The 24,197-nt window shown below is 35.6% G+C and overlaps 1 protein-coding gene across 1 annotated transcript; it reads right to left on the bottom strand.

The window, feature by feature from the left end:
• Positions 1-11,036: 11,036 nt before the first annotated feature.
• LOC117342262 (transient receptor potential cation channel subfamily V member 2-like) lies at positions 11,037-17,840 on the bottom strand. The gene has a single exon (XM_033904354.1). The coding sequence runs from the start codon at positions 17,838-17,840 to the stop codon at positions 15,516-15,518; it is 2,325 nt and encodes a 774-aa protein (XP_033760245.1). The 3' UTR covers positions 11,037-15,515.
• Between the last annotated feature and the right edge of the window lie 6,357 nt (positions 17,841-24,197).

Raw genomic sequence — 24,197 nt, 5'->3', positions numbered from 1 at the left:
AACCATCGTTCAATACCCGTTTAATTGATATAATACACAACTGAATAACAAAAAATATTGATGTTCCCGCCAACACAATTACACTGATTGATAATAGAGTCTTAACATTAAACAATATCGATGTACAAGTCTTTTAACTTGTAGTTGGAGAACATTCAAAATATCTTATTAAAAACGCCGATTTGGAATACTACCGGGTTACTCAATGGGTATCATAAGGGGGTATATTTATATGGCAACGCATTGTGTTATTCAGAATGATAATTTCACGACAAAAAATGCACTTATCCACTGTTAAATGAATTGCGATGGCTCAGCAGATCACTTTCATTCAAAACATTGTCAATGAGACAATGTTATATTCCGGCGTCTTCACTTCGAAATCCGGTTTTATTAAGGAGTTCCTATTCCTGTTGCCAAAATATATGTATGTGGTATACAGATGTACGTAAATAAGCTGAATATAGACAGATAACTCCTCCTCAGATCAGATTGATGAAATTTCATATACGTAAGAGTATCATTAATATCCGCAATTATCATTATCGTCTTAGAATCAGATGCGATAATGTAATAATCACCTGCAATCAGCGTCCCTCCTTATTGATATTGATTCAAATTACAGTACACTCTGTGTGTAATGTAAACAGATATCAACATATCAATGGCACAATAGGGACATTTTCGTTTCTTGTTAAATCTGTAGAATATTTCATAAATGCAAAGTACCTTTCTCGAGAAGAAGCCTAACTTAGTTACAGAATTGTGAGTAGGTACAATATATAATAAATTGTGTTTCTGGTAAAATAGTACTTGGAACGGTGCTATGACGTACAACAACGGATATATTACTTACCCTTCTTTCTCTTTGTAGCTGCTATGTGTCTTCAGAGTCACATCCGTCAAATAGGAATATATCAGTTCGCCTCATTGGGAACCTCTAAGCTAGTTTAAACACATCATTTTCTATAACTACAATGGAAATGCCAATGAACTGTAAACAAGCTATTTTTAATCGAATTCTCGAACTCACGTATTGGCGATATAAATGCTTAATCTACCGGAGTACAAATTATTCGCTGTTCATCCGAGAACTGTTAATCGGTATCACAAATGATTAAACATACATTATACACACGTACGTTAATTACGTTGACACAAAACCTATTGTATTTCTGTCATCTTCCAAACATTCTTTATTAGCTGTTGGTTCTTTCAGTGACTGACACTGTCTTTGTAAGCCATTTAGCATGTAAAGATTTGATCGTCGACAATTTAAGGTCATTACTAAGTTCGTTTCATTTTTTTTCAACTGTTCGGCGACATTTCTAGCATAATAGTCATCAGACAGTGAATTCATAGTTTGTTTGAATGTGTATACTATAAAAGAAATGAGTAATGAAAAAAATACCCTGTCCGCGCTTTGGCACTGCTCTTATTCTTCTTGTAGTTTTTCAAGGATCTCCTGGAAAATATAGATTTACACTCTTTTTTCAATTTCTCAATTTTTTTTAATTGAATGATGGTTTGCATGTCGGCCTTTTGTTTTGTCTGTACGCCGGACGTATCTTCATGATATTTACAACACAGTTGTTTAGATTATATGCTGGACAATATTTCACCCTAATGAAGGAACCTTAAATTCATGAATCTGTCTCTTAAACAGAAACGCGTCTGCGTAAAAAGAATTTTGTTCTGAGGTTTCTGTAGCTTTTCTTTAATATGAATGTAATAATCTCATTATATTCTGATAACATATCAATCACATGCGCTAATCAGCTGATTCTGCCTTGACATTACGATACATTATTCAAAAGGCTTCTACAAAGTGCAAAATACATTTAGACTTTATCAAAAAATGTCCCTTGATAACATCTTGGCGGTGAATGTCATATCATTGAATTGAAAAAGTTTGATGCTAGGCAATACAATGTGGCTTACTTTATTTATGAAACTGTATCATACTGATTAGTATATATACATGTATACTATCTCTACTGCCGCACGGTTAGTGGTTCAATAAACTTGATCTGAACTATCACATGGCATGCATGGTTACAACACTATTCCTTCAAAAGTCTTATTAAAACATCATATATTAGATACAAGAGATAAGATACAAGAGTTTTTCGTGTCTAAGAGAGGTAACAAAATGTTAGCTCTGGAGATAAACCTTTCCCTTATGAGCGTCCTTTTTTATATGTTGCCTCCCTTGATACCAATTATATTTGTTGACCCAATCGGAACTCCTCGGATATCCTTCACAGCTAACTTCAGATGTGATAAGCGTATGAATATGTAAATAAATCATATATTTTATTCGCCGGGAAATGATTTACTCCGAAATGTCGTAGAGGAAAAACACAGTAAGCGTATTTTATGAATTGTAAAAATTAATTTGAAATCAGACATGTTTCAACCATTGAAATTTATATATGAAAGGAATAATGTCTTCTTTGTTCTACAACTCACTACAGAAATCATAATGTTGTTTTGAAAAAAAACCCAATCAGTTCCTTTGTTGCTAAATGGAAGCTTCTCATCACCTTCGAGAACATATTACGGGAGTCATATTCGTGTAGTTCCAATTACATGTTAACCAAGTATTGGAGAGAAAACTCTGTAAATAATGTTATATGAGTCAGTTGATACCATACTTTGTATTTGTAAACTTTAGTTTATTCGTTGCATACAACCAAATTAAATCTTCTTATAATGCTGATATATACCTGATGGCTTCTTTATGATGCCCTGGTTCTCAATTTGAAAATGAGACTTAACCCGGATTTGACCTACATTTATATGCTAGATGTCGTCGATGAAACAGAAGATGCTTGCTCCCTTGAAAACCTGGTCCTATTGTCCTCGAGGTATCGATTGTTAGTTATTCTCTGTTGTACGCTTTGCATAGCACCTGGTTGAAGGCGCACAACAGTCACACCCCTTCATCTCGATTCAGAGCATGCCTATTGTGGAGAATCAAAGCGACTTTCTATCTATAACATAAACCTTTTGTATGTTACTTTTATATCGCAAGGCTTTAAGATATGATAACTTTTAAAGGTTATATTAAGCCTCTTCTAAAACAGCTGTGTATGTAAATAAGTTTCATAACATACAAAAATATGAAATATTTCTGCCTTTTCTGTCATATTAACGATACCTGCTTTATCTTATAGATAACAACTGTATGATGATTAGCGTGCCAATTCTTACTTGTATAGTTTATTTTAATACTCAGAAATTAAAACTGGAACATCACTGATCGTGAATGTTTGTCAGGAATTTTATCAACTTGCTAATTTCTGATAATTCACTGAAGGAATGCATGAACAAATCATCCATATTGTGTTTTTTCTTCCTACCCAAAATACAGCCTTTATACACAGTATGCTGTTGACAAAGATGTTCGTCAACAATACGTTAATATATTTCAATTGATGGCCAACGCGTGTATTATTTGAATATACATTGTACAAAGTACAAAGATAATTAATCCTTTTATATTTTTGTTTAATTGTCAACAGAAAGTCTTTGGAAGTGTTTTCAAAAAAAGAGTCTACTCCTAACCGTCTTAGTTTCATCATAGCTCCTCCAAGAAAGGCTGTGTTATGTTTACAGTAAGGGGTCAGTGTTTTTGCTGAATAGCTGGAGTTGGTATACAGTCGGAGTCTTATCTTCGTTTTGATTTTCTGATTGTGAAATATTTCTTTACAAATTGTCTCGCTTATACAAGTTTTTACGTTAAAGGAAACATAGTCACAAACCAAAGACAAGAGTTATTGTACCGAAACGTATATTGCCAACTCGTTTTGATAATCCTTATGATTTGTTTTTGAACAAATATTCATACCTAAAATTCTACTGCAACAAATAGTTTTGAACAATGAGTTTGTGTTAGATGCTTTGGGTCGAAATACCGATATACACAATACGTATTAATACACATTTTATAACGTCCTGATTTTATGCAAACATATATGAGTTCAATACCGGGGAATTAGTTACATTATTATCAATCCGAAAATCTTAACTTCTCTCATCATGTCAACGGCATAGTATGTAAATGCTTGGACTTTAAAAGAGGTCCTGTAAACACTTTTAAAATGTAACTGAGGTACAGTCATGGAGATATTGTAGCAAGATCTGGTCACCGTACCAAACAACATAGTACGTTACTTGAAGCATTACGGAGACATTTGTTTAAGATTTTGTTTTAAAACCAATTTCAATTTTTATATCCATTTTTACTCCGAAAGAAAAGATACGAACAAAATGTTTGCGTTCTTCTGTGTACAGATTTGGAAATAAAAACTCCACAAAGGATTGATGAGGAGTGTTGCATCACTATTTATCATGGTGTAGGAAGTTTTAAAAGACATGACCGTGAACTCGAATGTACTTTTCAATTTAGATTGTCTTTTTTTTGTCTTGACTAAATGCATTCTGTTTTTAAAAGATATCGTGTTTATAAACTGAAGCCACGCAACGACATTACTTATATATATAGTGTATGTTTTATCTGTAATACTTTACTATATGTTTATGATGATTACTCTGTCGGTTGAATAGAGATGTAAAGAACCCTTTATTTTAAACGTAAAATTCGATACTATTGATGCCTTTGTGCCTTATTCACTATTATCAACAGGTCTACGGCAACTGTGTACACAAATAACTTCAAACAAACAAGTGCTCGGTAACTCTACCGCTATAGAACCTTGGTACTGAATGGCTTCACGATTTAGGATATATATTTCATTGCGTAATAACCGATTCAATCCATAACTTGGATAAGAAGCACCCCTTTAGTGATATGCACCGAAGTACACGTCACCCTCATCAAAAATTGGCAGTTTACCTTCAATTTTGGAGAAGCAGATCTGGACTGGGTCGATCATTGTAGAGGTTTCCCTGTCACATTAGGCGTTCAACTCCAAACACACCGCTGTATATGTTGTTGCGAGTTTCCTGGGTTGATGACAAGTATATAGGTGATATGAATGTGATGGAATATAGTGTGGAATGAGTGTGTAAGAAGTAAGTGTCGTTCAGTTGATATGAAAGCAAAATTAGAATTTCTGGAGAAAAAAACTAATCATTTTATTCTTAAACATTTGAAACAGTATTTCGTTTGCAGCTGTAGAACATTAAATTATCTTGAACTATTATTTATATGGCAACGCGTTGTTATAGTTTTATTGGGGGGGAAATAAAAAAAAATGCACTTGTTCATTTCTAAAGGAAGCGTGGTGTCACGGCAGATCTAAAGATTACTGGGAATTTCATTCAGACCCTGTTAATGTCACAACATTAGTCTCGGTAATCACACCTTGAAATCGGATTTTAATAAAGAAGTAACTATACCTGTTACACCTATACCAATTTAAAAGATTTGAACGACCAGATTTAGAAAGAACATTTAGTTGCTTTACTAATCAACGTCCATCAATATTGATATGGATTTAAACTGCAGTACAAACGGTGTGTAATGTAAGCAGAAAAAAACATAGATACCGAGAATTGCACCGGAACCAGATCTATTGACATATTAATGACACTTTAGAAACAATAGTTTTCTTTTCTTGTTAGATTTGGAGAATACCTTTTCATATATGCAAATATATAAAAGTATCTTTCAGGAGAAGAAACCTCTCCTAGTTACAGAAATCGTAATGGATGATTGCCTGGTAAACAAATACGCAATATAGTAATAACATTATACTACATTATCATACATATCCTCATAACAATATTATTATATAACAGTATCATTTATAACTTTTCAATAATAAAATCCTGTTGCAGTTACAAACATACCACCAGTGAAATGTTATTATTACAATTTCATCTCAATGCACAGAGTTACGATAAAATAACGTGTAAACAAAAATGTATATAATATTGCTACGTATTAGTTATATCAAATAATGGTCTTAGTGTTTAAGTACCTAAACATGCGACATATGACATTTTACTGAAGATATTTATACATACTATAAATAAACGCCTCGATCTATTAAAAAAAGTAACGAAAACACCGGTATATCTTGTGTTGTTAAGTTTAGAAGCACACCTGGTATATTTCTGTGTGTCCTTCCACTATAGGTTCATTTCTTTTTACCTGATAGTGTAATGTATAATACATTGTAACTACTGACATCGCTACTTACCTAATAATAATCCACATTGTAAGTACTGACATCTATATTTATCTAATAATGAACTACATTGTAACTGCTGATATCTCTACTTACCTAATAACGAACTACATTGTAACTACTCACATCTTTACTTACCTGATAATGTACTACATTGTAACTACGGACACTCCTATTTAATTAATAATGTACTATTTTGTAACTACTGATATCTCTACTTACCTGATAATGTACTATATTGTATCTACTGACATCTCTACTTACCTGATAATGTACTACATTGTAACTACGGACACTCCTATTTAACTAATAATGTACTACATTGTAGCTACTCACATCTCTACTTACCTTAAAATGTAATACACTATAACTACAATGTACTCACAACTCCACTTACGTTATAATGTACTACATTGCAGCTACTTTCATCTTTACTTACCTTAAAATGTAATACATTATAACTACTCACATTTCTACTGACCTAATAGAGTTACGTATTGTAATAGCGTTACGTATTTTGCTATAGACACTTGTATTCAACTTATAGTCAATAATACTAATATTCAACTGATTAGGTGATATTTTTTAACTACAGACAATTCAATAGTGTAATGAACTGTAACTATGAACATTTCCCTTTATCAGGGAGAGTTACATATTGTTACTACATGCATTTCTATTGAACTGATAATGTAATTAATGTAACAACAGACTTTTTTTATTTAACCGGTTCTAAAAGAAAGAGCGACAACAATGACATTGTCAATTCCAGGCCAACAAAAACCACTTGATTATTTACGTTTCATGGATATATTTTGAACGTCATACTAAATATATAACTTACTCGTCTGTCTTTATAGTGCCGTTATGTTTTTTTCAGATCCACGGTCAACACACTTATATATATATATATATATATAAATTCCATGCAGTGGTTCCCTAGTGTAAATAACACTTACGAACCTCGAGTCTAGTTTACAACACAGCATTCTTTGTACTCCGCTTACTTTGGAGATTTCAGTGAACTCTACAGGCGTGTTAAGATTTAATTCTCCAAAACATGTTTTTGAGATTTATAAGACAGTAGTAACGGTAAAGAATATAGGACAGTATTTAAGGATTGTACCTCATTTTAGCGCAAACCACAGGAAATGCCAACTGCGGACATACTACCGTATATGCAGTCAAACTATAATTTAAGGTGTGTTGCAACTTTGGTAACTACGGCAGCCGTGGTTGCTAAGATAATATAGTTCAAGTGAAACTACGTAAAGAGACCATTATTGTTAACAAAATTAAAAGAAACAACTCAACATTTTTGTTTAATACCTTTTACGTTTTTTAATTGATATATTTACAATACACAATGTCCGACTCAGATTAACTATGGTTGTCCAACACAGCGTATATTGACACATATTTAGTAGTGACGTGGTCAAATGCTCTCTTGGAACTGCACGCTTCAGGCATCTGTTGTTAGCTTACCTCGTAGAGAAGTTACATAAAAACTAATTTCCGCAAAACTCAGTTAAGTTTTTGACAAAACACTCACTTGATGTTAGCTTTTTGTGCAGATATCATCGGGTAACAAGAAGAAAAGTTAAATTGCGTTGATCAGTTCTTTCAAAATGGCGCCGTCTAATTGACGTTCCGGTGACCTCACAAATAGACGAAGTCATATTTATGGTACCGATTCCCGCGCTTATTAATCCACCGAGCCTTTTTTCACGGAGTATCAACTAATTTATTCGCAGTTAGAGTTTACTACGCTGAAGAAGGTAAAGATGTAAATATTTTTGTATAAACGAACGTTGTACTGAGCTATTATGCATGTCTTCGCTTCCAATGTTTTACATGTGGATATTTAAGTAAATGGATAATTCCTGTAAAACCGTCTTTCTCTGCTTGTTTTGTTTTTATTTCGACTAAACAAAGAAAGTAACTATTCCCAGTACTTTACCCGTAATGATATCCATCTATGTCGTTAAGGGGCATCTAAACAGCAAATCCAGTCAAAACATTGATATTTTACAGGCCTATAAATCCCTATTATGGTGCAATGTTACAGAAGTAACATGATGAACGTTTAGTATGTATCATGGCAAACCGTGGGACTTACTATTGACATGTGATTTGTTAAGCTGTTTGTAAATTTCAACAAAACGTAAGAAAAATGCATGTTTCAGGGGGACATAATTAACTCATTTGTATCCCATATATTACACAAACTTGCCATGTCGTTTTGCTCACAAGTGTCTAAAGCACAAAATAGGAGCATTGGTTTGACCAGCTTTGACGTTATTATATGTATAAACGCTGTTTTTATTTTGACCTTGAAGTGCAAATGGCGGTCGTGAATGATATCACACAAATATGGCATATTAGGAGGTATTTAAAACATCAAAAATGCTCTTATTAGACAATATAAAGTATTCTTGATGTGGCAAGAAGACTGCTTTTATGAAAAAATGTTCAACCGTTGAGTTTGGGGTAAAATAAGCCTATTTCTGAAAAAGGCTCCAAACTCACCAGTTTAACAAATTGACTTCAAAATGTTCATGTTACTATGATAAGATGTCTTAAAAGTACGATATAGGAGTATTGTTATTAACTGAAATGCCTCCTCTAACCAATATTTATGTAATATTATTCTCAGCCGCCATTTGCATTTCAAGATCAAAACAAAATAAGTGTTTATACGTACATACAGTAAAATCCGGTCAAACAAATGCTCCTACCCTGTGCTATAGACACTTGTGAAGATAACAGCATGGCTATTTTTCAGGTTTGATAATTTGCGTGACTTAGAATTATTCCATGCTACATCTTACCACAAAGTTACTCTATAGAAGAAACTGGTAGCATCTATAGCATATTATTGGTGATTGTAAGAAGCTACATGTCCAAACAAACATTTTGGTATATTACATCACATTTTTGTGCAAATCTTTAGGTATTTATTCGTATTTGAAATTCAACACTATTCTGCTATATAGATGACCCTTAACTTTTCTATGTCTTACCATAAATGATGAAACGTCACCTAAACATCTATCGATCTCCTAAGTTGTCAGATATTCAGGGCCAATGGTAATAATTTTACCTCAATCTGAGCTGATAATCAAGTTCTGTAATGTGGGTATCTGGGTTATATCTCAGAAACCATCTGGTGAATGATTTTGGACGTGCTATAGAGATAAGATATGAGAAGGTGCTAAGGTTTTAAAGAAATAGGAGAAATTCGACCTCTGGTTGAATTTTGTTACAACATTTTGGGGTTATATTTCGCCCAAACGATTGATGTAGGGCTACCATATTTGGTCCGTAGTTTAATTTACATTAGCTAGAGCTACGCCATGACATTCATTATAACCTACAGGAATTGTACGTACTTTCAATGCAAATGGAGAGTTAGATACCTTCTCGGTGAAAATGGAATTATTTAACATTATTTCTTGTGGGCCCGTATGACGACACATTATCCGTTTTTGTACTTTTCTATTAAATGATGCTGTCCTATATTCTTTCGGAGACCCAGATTCTTCGCCACAAAACAACAGGAGGCATCGCCTTAAACAATAGTGTACGACAATACATGTCTTCGCAAATGTTTAAATTACAAAACAAATAATCGAGTCTTCACATTTTAAGCGAGATCTGTATATATACTAAGTAAACTTAGCATACATCCACAATAATATCTTCTTGTAATGTTGTTATGCCTGGTGGATCAATTTTAACCATCATATTAATCCGGTTTGGATCTAGATTTGAATGCCGCGTGTCTTCAGTGAGAGGATGAGTACACTCTAGAAACTCTTTGTCTTATTTCCCTTGTACTTTTCCAAGGGTCCATTTAAATCTTTGTTTTTGTTCGTTGGTCGTTTTATCTATTTTGGTTTACGGTTTTATGTCAATGTCGGTATTCTCTGTTGATTTCTTTTGAAATACATTTTTATTAATAAATCTGTCACTTATCCGTTTTAATGAAATTTCCTCAGTGGATGTTCACGATTAGTTTTGGTCAAATTGATGAAATAGTGATGTATCTACAAATTTAAGACCTTTTATATCTAAATCTATCCGTATATACATTCACGCATTGCGTGATTGAGATAGGGGGAGCGAACTGGTATTTCTGTCTCTTTGGCGAACGTGCATATAACTGCCATCGTATATCACACTATTTTGTCAGGTCATTCCAATATACAGAGAAACACTCAGCAACATCTCAACAGGTTAGATCCTGTCTGACTCGTGTAAAGATAAACGGACTCCAACATCAACTAATGTATAGTAAAATAATATGATTATTGAATTGTTGAATATTTACTGGTAATGTATTATATTATTCGGGTGTATCAACAACAATAAATATTATGGGGGAAATCTCTCTCTTCAAGTAACGTTTCTCAGAAATCACCGTTGTATAAGCAAATACACACACATTTATGAATCTATTCTTTTCAATAATTAGCTACGATATGGAAAATTAATTTGCATATAATGTAGAAATGTATGTGTCGTTTCGATGAAAATCAGTTAATGGCATCTACAAGTTTCAGTTGTGAACAAGTACGAAGGAAATAGCAGAATTTCGTTAACAGTGTAGGAAAGAGAAATCGAAAAGATTCGGCTACGCTTCGCATAGCAACTTGTCGTAGACACACATCAATCTGTAGGGCCCCTTCATCTCGATTTAGAAATGGCCCTTTAGGAGTACCCCGACGTTGTTCTTCATCTGCTTCATTTTCCATATAACGTAAAAGTTGTTATTAACTCTGTTTTGTACAATTATTTGCCGTTCGTATAGTACTCTCTGTGAAGTACTATGGTCTACACTTAAGCTATGATATAATACACAAACTCATGATAGTTATGTCAAATTTTATTTACTAATTAGACGTTAGCAATTTATTTACAGCGATTTAGATAAAAGATGGCCAATACACCTGTATCACTAAGTATCACTAACCAGGCATTAATCCAGAAATTGGGTATAAGTGGGTATTTAGATATCAATGCCTCAGGTTGACAACCATCCATCCCAGCATATCACTTGCTAAATGTCATCACTTCTTTTTTAATCATGTGACCTTAAATGTAGGTCAAAGTAATTCATTCGGACAAACTTGATAGCCCTTTAACCAAGCATACAACAAGCACAATACAAGGTCTCTGGATGGACCTCCTGATTATAGAGAAGAAGTTGTTTAAATATTTTAGCATATTTGATCCCTGCGACATTGATTTAAGGTCAAGATCATTCATTTGAACAGATTTGGTAGTCCTTTGTCCAAGCATGCTACAAGCCCCATAGCAGGTCTCATGGCATCTTAGTTATTGAGATGTTTATAGATGTCAACCTATATGACCCCTGTGACCTTAAATGTGAGTCCAGTTTATACATTTAATCAAACTTGGTAGCCCTTTACATCAGCATGCTATTGATTTATATCAGGTATATAGGTTTCTTGGTTATAGAAAATAAGTCGTTGAAAGAATTCAGCATATTTGACCCCTGCGACATAAAATGTACGTCAAGGACATTCATTTAGATAAATTTGGAAGCCCTTCCCCTAAATATGCAACATACCCACCATAAGGTATCTGGACATCTTAGTTATTGAAAAGTCGTTTTAAGCTGTCAAACATGTGACCCCTGTGACATTAAATGTAGTTCAAGATTATTCATTTGAACAGGACGCTGGGACTCTTCATTATAAAGAAGGAGTTGTTAAAGATTTTAGCATATTTGAACCCTGCGACTTTCAATTAAGGTCAATATCACTCACTTGAACAATTTTGGTAGCTCTTTGTCCCAGTATGCTACAAGCCACATATCATGTCTCTGTGCCTCTTAGTTGTTTAGAATATGCCAACCTATTTGATCTATGTGACATTGGATGTTAGTTAAGGTCATACATTTAAACAAACTTGGTAGCCCTTTTCTCAGCGTGCTGTTGATTTAATAACAGGTCTCTTAATTATTGAGAAGAAATCGTGTAAATATTTTGGAAAATTTGACCCTATGACATTGAATGCAAGTCAAGGTCATACATTTGAATACAATGACCCATTTCCCGAATAATAGGATTATTGATGTTATTTGTAGCACTATAAGAGTCAACACTTAAATTAGGTTTCAAAAATTCAAAATCCCCCAGCGGCCTCTGATATGGCTAAAATAAACTTATACATCAGAGGTGAATAATTTGGTTAACTTTTTCATCCGCAACACTATCAAAACAATATTTTATTTGGTCAAATGATCTTAATTTCTAAAGAGTATAATATAATGCAAATTTTGATACTACATATGTAGCTAAATATCGCACAATAAAAGTTTAGCACAAATTTTAAGACAAAATATGTCAAAATTTTGAGCTGTTTTAATTGTTTACGGACACGATACACCCACTTTCGGTTATTGTGCAATATTTTGTAACTTTTTGAGACATTATGTTTCATGACCGGTCATTAAAAACAATATATGCAATGAGACAGTATCTCGGAATCACCATTATCAAATACAAAGTTACAAATTTCGTGTTGAATATGCATGGCAATATATTTTGCACTAATAATTAATACGAATTCTACCATATAATAGTATATCTTATGCTGTTCGGCATAGTGTTATGATTGGAATATTATTTACAACATTTCTAAAGGATGAATACTTTGATTCCGTAAATTTACTTAAAGATGCAACAGCGCCGACAGCTAATACATTCACCATCACAAAAAACACATAACATTGCACCTACGGTATAGAAGTTATCAACACCATGAAAAAGTACCAACGATATATAAAAAAAAACATCAACAATATAGAAAATACAACAAAATTCTACAAAATATAGAGGCAGAGCAGGATAGAATTTCTTTTGGGTGCAAATGATTATTTCTTTATTTGTGATTTAAAAGAGATGAAGGAGAAGTCAAACCTTTTCGGGGCGGTTAAAGCGTAAAGTGAGTAAATTGTGGTATTGTGAAATTAAAGAAATCTTTTCTTGTTCATTATCGATAGAAATCAAGAGTGGTCGAGGCTGTAGCTGTGATTCCAAGCATCATAACTCATATCAATATTATGGAGCATCGCAACTTCCGGATTATAGCTTTAATGCTTTAAAAGACAAAATAGAAAAGGCATTGTTGTTTGTAAATTTGATATCAACACCAAATATTTCGAAGTTGTGACAATTTGAATTACTAACTATTAAACAAATTATAAATATCAATAAAAAACTGTTTCAACATAATTCTGATTGATTTACTTGTTAAAAGATTATGTGAATAATGTGAATCCATTATGTACACACTTTCGACAGGATATTTTACAACAATGATAATACAACATTGCAACTTTTATCTGTAAGTTACTATGGCAAATTAAAGCCATTGTGAATTTGTGATATACATCAATGTTACACTTTCAATTTAAAGTAATCAAAAACACAAGATTTTAAAGAATATGAAAATACGAAATATTGATGTATATACTATACTCAACAGTAAAAGTAGAAACGTCAATCAGAGGTATAATCTAACACGTAATGTGAATACCAACATATCAACATAATTCTGATTGATTTGATGAATACCAAACTTTACTGTTGGCGGATACCTGTCACAATGATACAGCAATGTCTGGATTAAGTAAATATGTAATGTATGTTACATCTCTAGAAATAAAAGAAGTTAAAAAATGGTTTTGAAATACATCCAAATACTTACACATTTCAATTCATACAGTTAGTCACAACACGTCTTTCGGCGCATATTATGACACTGATAGCAATTATACAGATTCCAATAGCATACAATCCACATAGGTATGCCAGTTTTTTTCCTTTTCCTTAATAAACAAGAGGTTTAACATTAAATATATATCTACCATCGAAATTAGCTATTTGTCATTTGCAAATAAGACATTTTGAAGAAAAAGGCAAATAAAACCAGTCAAATTTATACACGAACAAATGTATTTCACAGGAATTATACTTTAACAAATCAATGGAAAATATGTATATGTTTAATAAAGCACTCTTTCCTGCAGTTTATGTGAAATATTAAATAATATACAGCCATTAAAATACATGACATATTATGTCTTGAAACATTTGTTGCAATTGAAGCAAAACACAGTGAAAATGTAAGGAAGAATTCTACATCAGTAATAGAATTGAGGTAAGAACTTTAAAACAGACGCTTTCCTTTTCTGGCCAAGGGCTATGAGAAATAGTCAGGCCGTTAAAAAGTCGTAATCCTGGCAATGATTGTGATCATGTGTGGATGAGGGATATATATTGAACCTTGAGGATCTTAATTGTTTTGACATGCAAGACTGAAAGAATGTTACTTATGAAATATATCAATATTGGGCTTTAATTGATTTTAAAAACTTATTTACAACTTCTAACCTATCAATGTTGATAGCAATCATGACGAGAAAAGAACGTCATGCGATACTGTTTTAAAACTATTTGACCCTCGTCACCATGAAAGTAAATCAACATGAATCTTATGAGAATATTTACAGTCCTTTGTCTCAAGTACAAGCAAATCTTTTACAGATATTAGCCAATATCATAGATGTAAACTGTAATATGACTTCTCCATATCCCGCAAATGATAGAAAGTATCCACAAGGGTTGGAACTGACCATAATCTGTATAAAACGTACAAGGCAGGTCTTTGATCCACCAGAAAGCCAGAATATTAGATTTTGACGAATTATTTATAAATATAAACAGCTATTTCTTGTGATTGTGTTAGACCTGAATATAGGATGAAGGTGATGTAGCATTATTTTTTCCTTGTAATTTTGCAGACATACCTGTTTTTGTATGACTCTCCATATTGGTATCTCTTTGCAAGTTTTGAGTGATTTTCATTGAGTAACTGTGTGTGTTTCCGTCTTGTCTTATTTAGAATTAACGGATATTCTGGAACATTTTTCTTCGGGTCAGTAATGTAAATATGATAGAAGTTATATGACAAAACCAATCTGATATCTAAATATGTGACGTTTCATTGACTACACTGTCACCTTCACCAAGTGTTAAAAAAGCATAGCCGGTTCGACTGCAGTACACCATACCATCTCGTAAACTTATTTGATTCTATTTCATTTTTACCATCTCGTCACACTATTTTCGAACTTGGTGTCAATAAGATCATGATAAAACCCAAACCTCCTATTGAGTATATCGAATCTTTTACAATCGCGGAGACTACATAAGTACGCTTCACATTGGACAGTTATCGAAACGTAAAACTCTTCAATGTAACATTGGTTATGTCATATAACTTCTATCATATGGAAATTAACAGAATCTGAAAAAAGGATTACAGATTTGTCGTCGTCTGGTTCTCATCGTTCCATCGTAGTCTACTCTTTACCGTCTTAGTTTCATCATCCAACATCTCTTCATAGACAGGCTGTATTATTTTTATAGTAAGAGATTCAGTGTTTTTGGTGAATATTTGGTCTTGGTTCACGTTCGAAGGAGCATTTGATTTGCTTTGATTTTTCGGATTTTTGTCAGCCATTTTTAGGAAATACCTATTAAAAGTTATGCAGTTTCGCGTTACAGGGCGCAGTTCAAATAATGATTCTAACCAGCGTGTACTGCAATACCAAAACGGATAACATATTTCCTCTAAAAAGAGAATAACAGAAAGGCGTTGGGTATGGTAAAAAGCCATTTCATTTTCTCTCACCGAGGCACACGTTTCCGAAATCAGTGCTATTAATGAATTCATAAGAATCAGGTGTGTCATTATAACATACACTATGTAGACGATATATGCCATGAAGGGTTCTCTAGCTTTGTGTAAATAATCCTCAATGCCACCCTGACCAAACATCAACCGGATATTACTAAAAAATGTTTGAACGTAAATTCCTATCGCATCCGATGTATCATCTTCACTACCGTATGCAGTTGGAATATCTGGGCCGCCTGGAAATAAGACTTGGAAAGCAATACTGAAGGAAACAAGAGACAAAACGATAAACAAACCAAACCTTAATAGGTCCCCAAAAATGACTCTATGTATCATTGCCACGTAGAAGCTGATGGACCTATAAGCACGACAAAAGAAAATGATAAACCACCAGCCAGAGAGAAGAGAGATAAGAAGAAAAGTAGTCCCGCGTTGCAGATGGATGTAATACCATATTACGTCTGCCACAAGGCAAACCGAAAACAAAAGCAGCAGTATTATGTATTCTAGGTCATTAGTAAAATATACAAAACTATCAGGGCGACGGAATCTTGCTACTATTAGTAAAACCGTAATCGCACAGTAAACTATACCCACCAACAGGAGGACGATAGAACTGCCAAGTACAAACTCCCTCTGGAGATCGGTAGTCCCAGGGTGGGTGGAATTGGATGGGAAAGCCACATGTGACCATTGAACGGCGTGTAAACTATACAATACCATAATCAACACGTGAAAAAACATCCAGATCCTAAAACGACACTTGTACGAATTCCATTTACATTTGATTAGCTTCTTCATCGGCGGCTGCCTTATAATTTCGAAGACAGAGTTCTTGTTTCTGGCTACATTCCTGTTGCATAGCATCTCCAATACGCTCTGGCTGAACTGAAACTGATCGTTTGTAATTGCTCTGCCAACTTCTACTTCATTTTTGGAATCTGAGCTTCCTCCTGTTGGGTTGTCCGTTGTGCCCACTTGATTTTGTTTAGTACTTTTTTTCTGTTCAATGGCAGCTTTCTCTTCAAGTTGAAGTTTGAAATGGGAAACTGTATCGATAACCGATACATCAAAAAGGTAGGAGTCAAAAAGTCTATCCTCGACGTTAGGAAGCTTTTCTTGGTTCAAAATCATGTTGAACAGTTTTGGTACACCATGATAGGCAGCCAACTGTAATGGTCGCATGTTGTCCAGGTTGGTTAGATGGAATACTTTTTCAGGCCGGAGTGCAGTTTGCATGTACTTGTTTCCACTACCATCGGCTGCAAAACGTGAAAGAAAATCCCACATGGCAATCACTTTCTGTATCTCATCCGGATGCCTTGCAGCATGTTCTATCAGGCAGTGATAAACTGTGTTTCCGTTGCTATTTTGCACATTGATATCACTCGACTGTCCCGGGTTACTCTGGGAGATCTGTAAACTCTGTTCAGTCATCTCAATCACTACTTCTGCAGTTTCTGTGTCTAATGTAAGCGCTGCTACGATAAATGGTAGATCTCCTTCCATGATAGTATTGCGGAACACAGTCCCGGTAACGTTAGGGTTGAATATTTTACGTCTTAAATTAGCTCCTATTTCCCGCTTTGACAACATTTTGATGATTTTAAGTGTATCGTTGTGTTTCCTAGCTATGAGAATATGCAATGGTGTTTGCCCTTGATGGTCCTTTCCTTTAGAACTCGCCAGCAGTTCCGGTGATATTTTCACTATCTCCTCTATAATTCTGTTGTGTGACTCATCAAGGATTGCTGTTGCAAGGTGAAGAATAGTGTCGTCTGTTTCGTCTGTGTCTATAGCTTGGTTTTTCTCTTTGTCCAACTGGGAACATTTGTAATGCGTCAAATCCAATTTGAATGAGTCACTGCTCTTCATTTTTTCTCTAATAAATTGAAGAGCTGTTTTCATGTCTTTCTTCTCAATAGCTTCTTGAAGTCTTTGCATTTCTGACAAAGAAAGATAAATAATCTAATATCAGTCTAAGTGTTGTAGGCAATTTACAGTAAACTATGTAATAGATTAAAATTGACAAATTAAGGCAGCGACAAAACGTTGCATCTACTAAGATAAGCAAGGTATGTTATTTAGCAATTGGTGTGGGGTTGTTTGAAAGTCAGGTCGTCCGATGTTTCCACTTGATTTCGTTCAGCACTTTTCTTCTCTTTAAAGACACCTTTCATTTTACGTTTAATTTTGAAATAAGTTTGAAACTGTGTCGACAACAAAAATGTTGGTGTCAAAAAGTCTATCCTTGACGTTAGGGGAAGCCTCTCTCGGTTCAAAATAACATTGAATAGTTAAGGTATATCTGGAAAGGCAGCCAACTGTAATGTAACGGTCGCATGCTGTCACGGTTGGTTAGATTAACGATGAACGTTTTCACAACATAACGATATTTATTGTTGTTTATACCAGGTATATTTATATAACTGCTCCATGTTCTATATGTGATCGTTTATATGTTACTTGTGTCTTGATAAAGGGGCGTGATTGTATTGTACATGTAAGGTGATAGATTTTAGCACACCATAGTGTGCTCAGGTGATAATCAATTCAATATTGAATTTAAAATCTTTGAATTTTAATAAATACAGTGTTTGCTGTTACAGTGTTAAATGTTTCAGTGTAAAAAAATAGTAATTCAAATAGCCAATCCAAAACAGGACTAGAGCGCAGCGTAGCGTTTCTCATTTTTAAAAGGTCTAAAGCAGCGCAAAAGTATGTTCTTTTGAAAGTTATAGCCTGTCGTACGATAAATTGCAACCATTCAAATCGTTTAACAGAATACTGGGAATATCAAGAACAACACGTGAATCAATTATATTGTTTGATGTCCTATCAACAGCTAAGGCCATTAAAGGACGGGAAAATACAATGGGTTATTCTTTTCCAATGTATACGCACCTTCCCTGTTGAATATAACATATTGTAACAAAGTTACTCTGACTTAAGTCCAGCCAAAATAAAGTTGATCTGTGTGTATCAAATTGGGGCTATTAGGTCATCCCCTCTACAGAGCTAGAGGAGTTCAGGGGCTATTAACCTCAGACTGACCACTGCCTGGATATAAATAGCGAGCTCTACGTCATAAACAAGGGGGGACAGAACAGCCACGTGCTGCTGAGGCAGTCTCCCCCCCCCCCCCCCCCCCCCCCATCCGGGACCCAAAACCCACGGGACCCAATTTGATTGGTCAATTAGCAAATAGGTGTTAATGAGGGTCATATAAAAGGAGGTGCGCGCCTCCTTAGCACTTGTTGAGATAAGGAGATTGATAAGAGGTGGACACACGGATTTTGATAAGGATTATTGAGGTACATTCCCATCATTAGCAGTGATACATCACAGGAGATGACTCAAGCTGTGTTATCAGGCTGTTGGGTAAATACATCATTTTATTCTATAACTTGTTCTAAGGATCACTAATTACTATAGATTGATCTTATATTATAATTAGTCCAATTATTGAGAATTTGTGATAACTTTGTATTTCATACACCATGGTTTTCGTTATACAAGGGTATCACTAACCGTGGTTAGTCACTAACAAACCCTCCTTATCAATTAACTAAACTACTTGTGTGTAGTTGTTAACTCCTTATCTCATCCTCAGGCATGAAGGGGGGTGATTTTTAGCTGCAGTGTCAGTGGTCACAGGAGTGACAGCAGTGATAATAAAATCACCACTTTGCCATGCCTGATTATTAGAACAACATACAGGAGACCATCTTAAAAGTGTTAACCCATTGAAAGAACATCACAGATTGGGATTCACTAATTCACTTAAATGTGGAGTACTATTGATGAGGGATTTATGTGCTTACTGTGAAGTGCTATTGTGTTATTGACGAGGGATTTATGTGACTACTGTGCAGTTGTATTGTGTTATTGACGAGGGATTTATGTGCTTTCTGTGCAGTGCTATTGTGTTATTGACGAGGGATTTATGTGCAAACTGTGCAGTGCTATTGTGTTATTGACGAGGGATTTATGTGCAAACTGTGCAGTGCTATTGTGTTATTGACGTGGGATTTATGTGATTACTGTGCAGTGTTATTGTGTTATTGATGAGGGATTTATGTGCTTACTGTGCAGTGCTATCGTGTTATTGACGAGGGATTTATGTGACTACTGTGCAGTTGTATTGTGTTATTGACGAGGGATTTATGTGCTTTCTGTGCAGTGCTATTGTGTTATTGACGAGGGATTTATGTGCAAACTTTGCAGTGCTATTGTGTTATTGGCGAGGGATTGATGTGATTACTGTGCAGTGCTATTGTGTCATATTCATGAAGGATTTATGTGCTTACTGTGAAGTGTTATTGTGTTATTGACGAGGGATTTATGTGCTTACTGTGCAGTGCTATTGTGTTATTGACGAGGGATTTATGTGCTTACTGTGCAGTGTTATTGACGAGGGATTGATGTGCTTACTGTGCAGTGTTATTGTGTTATTGACGAGGGATTCATGTGCTTATTGTGCAGTACTATTGAGTTATATTGTGTATTGCATTCGTAAAGGATTGATGTGTTTACTGTATATAATTCAGTTGGTGATTGTGTAGTGTAGTGTAGTGTAGTGTAACGAGTTTACGGTGTCTTATATTGTGTTATCTTCAAATATTACCCGATAAGGAGACAGGGATTTTCATGCTATGTCATTGTGTTGCCATTCTAAATTTCCGGTGCTTACACTCCTAGAGGAATTTTACTTTGAAATTGTTTACAACATCAAGTTTTCTCCACGTCTCTTGAAAAACCAGGCAGTTATACAGTTTAGTTTTATATCCTTTACAATTAGGAGAGTACGTGTGATCACAGTCTTACGGTTGACCAATGTGTTAGGTTTCATCAGCGGGAGTGACCAATAGTTATCACCGCCCAGGGTGAAACACGATCCCTCCCAGGCACTGTAGGGGAGTAGTTGATTAACCACCAGCTGCGCGCAGGCCGAACGGAGAGGACGCACTCAAAGGAGCGGTAGGGTTTAGCTATCCCGGGCACGCCCATTGTGGAAATCTGGGACACTGGACTCCATTATTTTGGCCATATTTTGGATTACGGAACCACAGGATCTCAAACTTTTATGTAAATACTTGGCATATAATAAATGTATATAATTGTATGTAATGAATCATGGTTTTCATTTAATTAAGGTACTGGAATTGTTTACGTTTAGGGCTCGTAACACGTTATCATTGAACAATAAAACCAGTAAGGTCTTTTATAAACTTAAGTGACGGCCTGTCAAATCGAGCCCTGACCCATTGCACTAGTCTCAATTATCAACACATAGATATATGGGACTGGTCAAGAGTCATTCAACAAGGCAGGTATAGTTTAGCTAATTAATCGTCACGCTCATATGGTGGCAGCGGTACTACTACTCTGATTATAGAGTTATAAACATTTAATGATCACCACTTAACGACTACAGACGGTTGTCGACATAACTGGACGTAACGAGGTTTAGACTTTCGACAGAAGCAAAAGGCAAGCAAACAGAGGCTGTTATAGATAGATATATAGAGAGTAGCAGCCGGGGGCTGGATTCGTCACAATATGTTGCGCGAGTATGACAGAATATCCACATTTCTGTCATACGATTGATAACTGTTATATTCAACGGTTAACCATACAATGTTATTATTATTTAATTTTTATGCTAAAACCAAAATTAAAAACATCGAAAAATTTAACGGTGTCAAAAAGGGCGGGAATCAGTTACATAAATGACGTCGTCTTCTCCTTGTGACGTTTCTCCATGTCAACATGACGGCGTCATTTTTAAAAGGACTAATCAGCGCAACTTAAGCGTTTTCTGCTGAATCTGTGCATGAAAAGCTGTCGTCAAGGGAGTAGTTTTCCAAAAGTAGTCTGAATATTTCAGAAATACAGCGAAATACCCATGTATCTCTCATCGCTGCAGTGAAAATTTATCAGTTTGATAAATTTCTTTATTCAAATGCCAAAAATGCAATAAAACTGTATCCTTTGATATTTGACAAAGTTTGAAAGTTATTATAGTTTACCACGACCTCTGTTCTGACAATCTTCAGGACAAAATGGTGACCTATTCAAAACTATCAAATCTGACCTTGACCTTCGACACTGTTTTCTTGACCTTTTGTCAGTTGACTGCAAGTTGTTTAAATCCTTAGACCTGTGGCTTCATATTTTCATATCAAAATGAAAGAATGGCGATCTCTGATTCGATGACCTCCATTTAATGAATTGAATGGAAAAAAATACCCTAAGAGACATGTACCTCTAAGGTTCTTGGAACCGAGGTCGACAAGGACGCGAGAGTGTACAACTCTCCCTTACTCAAATCACATACCTCACGCGTGCCTTTTGTCAAAATATTGTAGTTCCGACGTCATTTTTTCGCACATAAATTATTTATTTTAATATAGATTCAGACACCTACCAGTATGATATTTCATTGTTGATCCATATTATTTTGAACTATAACCTCTAAAAGGCATGCTTTCTGATAATGTTTGACAATTGCATTGGTTTCAAATGTAGCAAATGGTAAGGAGTTTCGGCAGTTAGTAGTTCCCAGGAAATTTCGACAGGCAGTGTTGGACCTTGCACGTGCATCCATCATGGCGGGACATCTAGGAGTCAAGAGGACAACAGCACGTGTTCTCTCAGAATTCTTCTGGCCCGGCGTCCAAGCAGATGTGACAAGGTATTGCAGGTCATGCGATATATGCCAGCGAACTATTTCTAAGGGAAAGGTTCCTGTCGCGCCACTAGGGAACATGCCGCTGATTGATACGCCATTCCAGAGGGTTGCAGTGGATTTGATTGGACCAATTCAACCAGCAACAGATAGGGGAAACAGATATATTCTGACGGTAGTAGACTACGCGACAAGATATCCAGAGGCTGTAGCGCTACGTGGCATAGAGACGGAGCAAGTAGCAGAAGCGTTGGTCGACATATTTAGTAGGGTTGGAGTTTCAGCTGAGATGCTCTCGGACCAAGGGACGCAGTTCACTTCTGATGTCATGCGTGAAGTTGCCCGGCTGCTGTCAATGAAGCAATTGACAACGACCCCTTACCATCCCATGTGCAATGGGTTGGTTGAGAGATTTAATGGTACGCTTAAGCAGATGCTTAGGAGGATGAGTGCGGAACGACCAAAGGACTGGGACAAGTTCATCAATGCATTGTTATTTGCCTACCGAGAAGTTCCACAGGAGAGCTTGGGGTTTTCCCCTTTCGAACTATTGTACGGAAGATTAGTACGTGGACCAATGATGGTTTTGAAGGAATTGTGGACCAAGAATGTGCCAGATGAAGAAGTCAAATCTACATATCAGTATGTGATGGATTTGAGGGAAAGACTGGATGAAACGTGTCAGTTGGCAAAGGAACATTTAAAGATGGCCAAAGGGAAGCAGAAGAAGTACTTTAATAGGAAATCGAAGGTGAGACAACTGAAAGCAGGAGACAAGGTATTGGTGCTGTTGCTAACCAAGGCCAATAAGCTGTTAATGCAGTGGCGTGGACCATTTCAAGTAGTTGAGAGAGTTGGAACGTCGGACTATCGAGTAAATCGCGATGGTAAGATTAAAACACTCCATGTGAATCTTCTGAAAAAGTATGTAGAACCAAAAGTCAAGAGGTCGGATCCAGAGGTTAGCGGAATCCTTGGGTGTATAGCCACAGCGGTTCTTCATGAGGACGAAGACGATTATGAAGGAAACAACTGAGTTAGAGACACTTCCGTCTAAGACTGGTAAAGAGGGAGTGGATGATGTCGTCATAGCTGAGGAATTGACGTCATCGCAGCTGGAGGATGTCAACGAGCTACTACAATTCTTACACAGATGTACTCACGGACATGCCTGGCCATACCAACTTGGCTCAACACGACATTCATACGACAACATCAGAACCTGTTCGTGTAAAGCAGTATCCATTGCCATACAGCACCAAGGAAGTGATAATGGATGAGGTCAAGAAGATGATTGATATGGAAATCATTGAGCCATCGGAATCACCCTATGCCGCACCTGTTGTAATGGTGAAGAAGAAGGGTGGCAGCAACAGATTCTGCATTGACTTCAGGAGGCTAAAACGTGTGACAGTGTTCGATGCTGAACCAATGCCAGACACAAACAACATCTTCGGTCGGCTTGCAGGAGCGCGTTACTTCTCTAAGCTGGATCTGTCTAAGGGATATTGGCAGGTGCCTATGGCGGAAGATGCGAAACCAAAGACTGCATTCAGCACTCCCCAAGGACTGTTCCAATTTCGGGTAATGCCGTTTGGATTAGTTAACGC

The sequence above is a fragment of the Pecten maximus genome, chromosome 2 (assembly GCF_902652985.1).
Source record: "Pecten maximus chromosome 2, xPecMax1.1, whole genome shotgun sequence".
NCBI lineage: Eukaryota > Metazoa > Mollusca > Bivalvia > Pectinida > Pectinidae > Pecten > Pecten maximus.
This window is presented reverse-complemented; position numbering and strand designations above follow the sequence as displayed.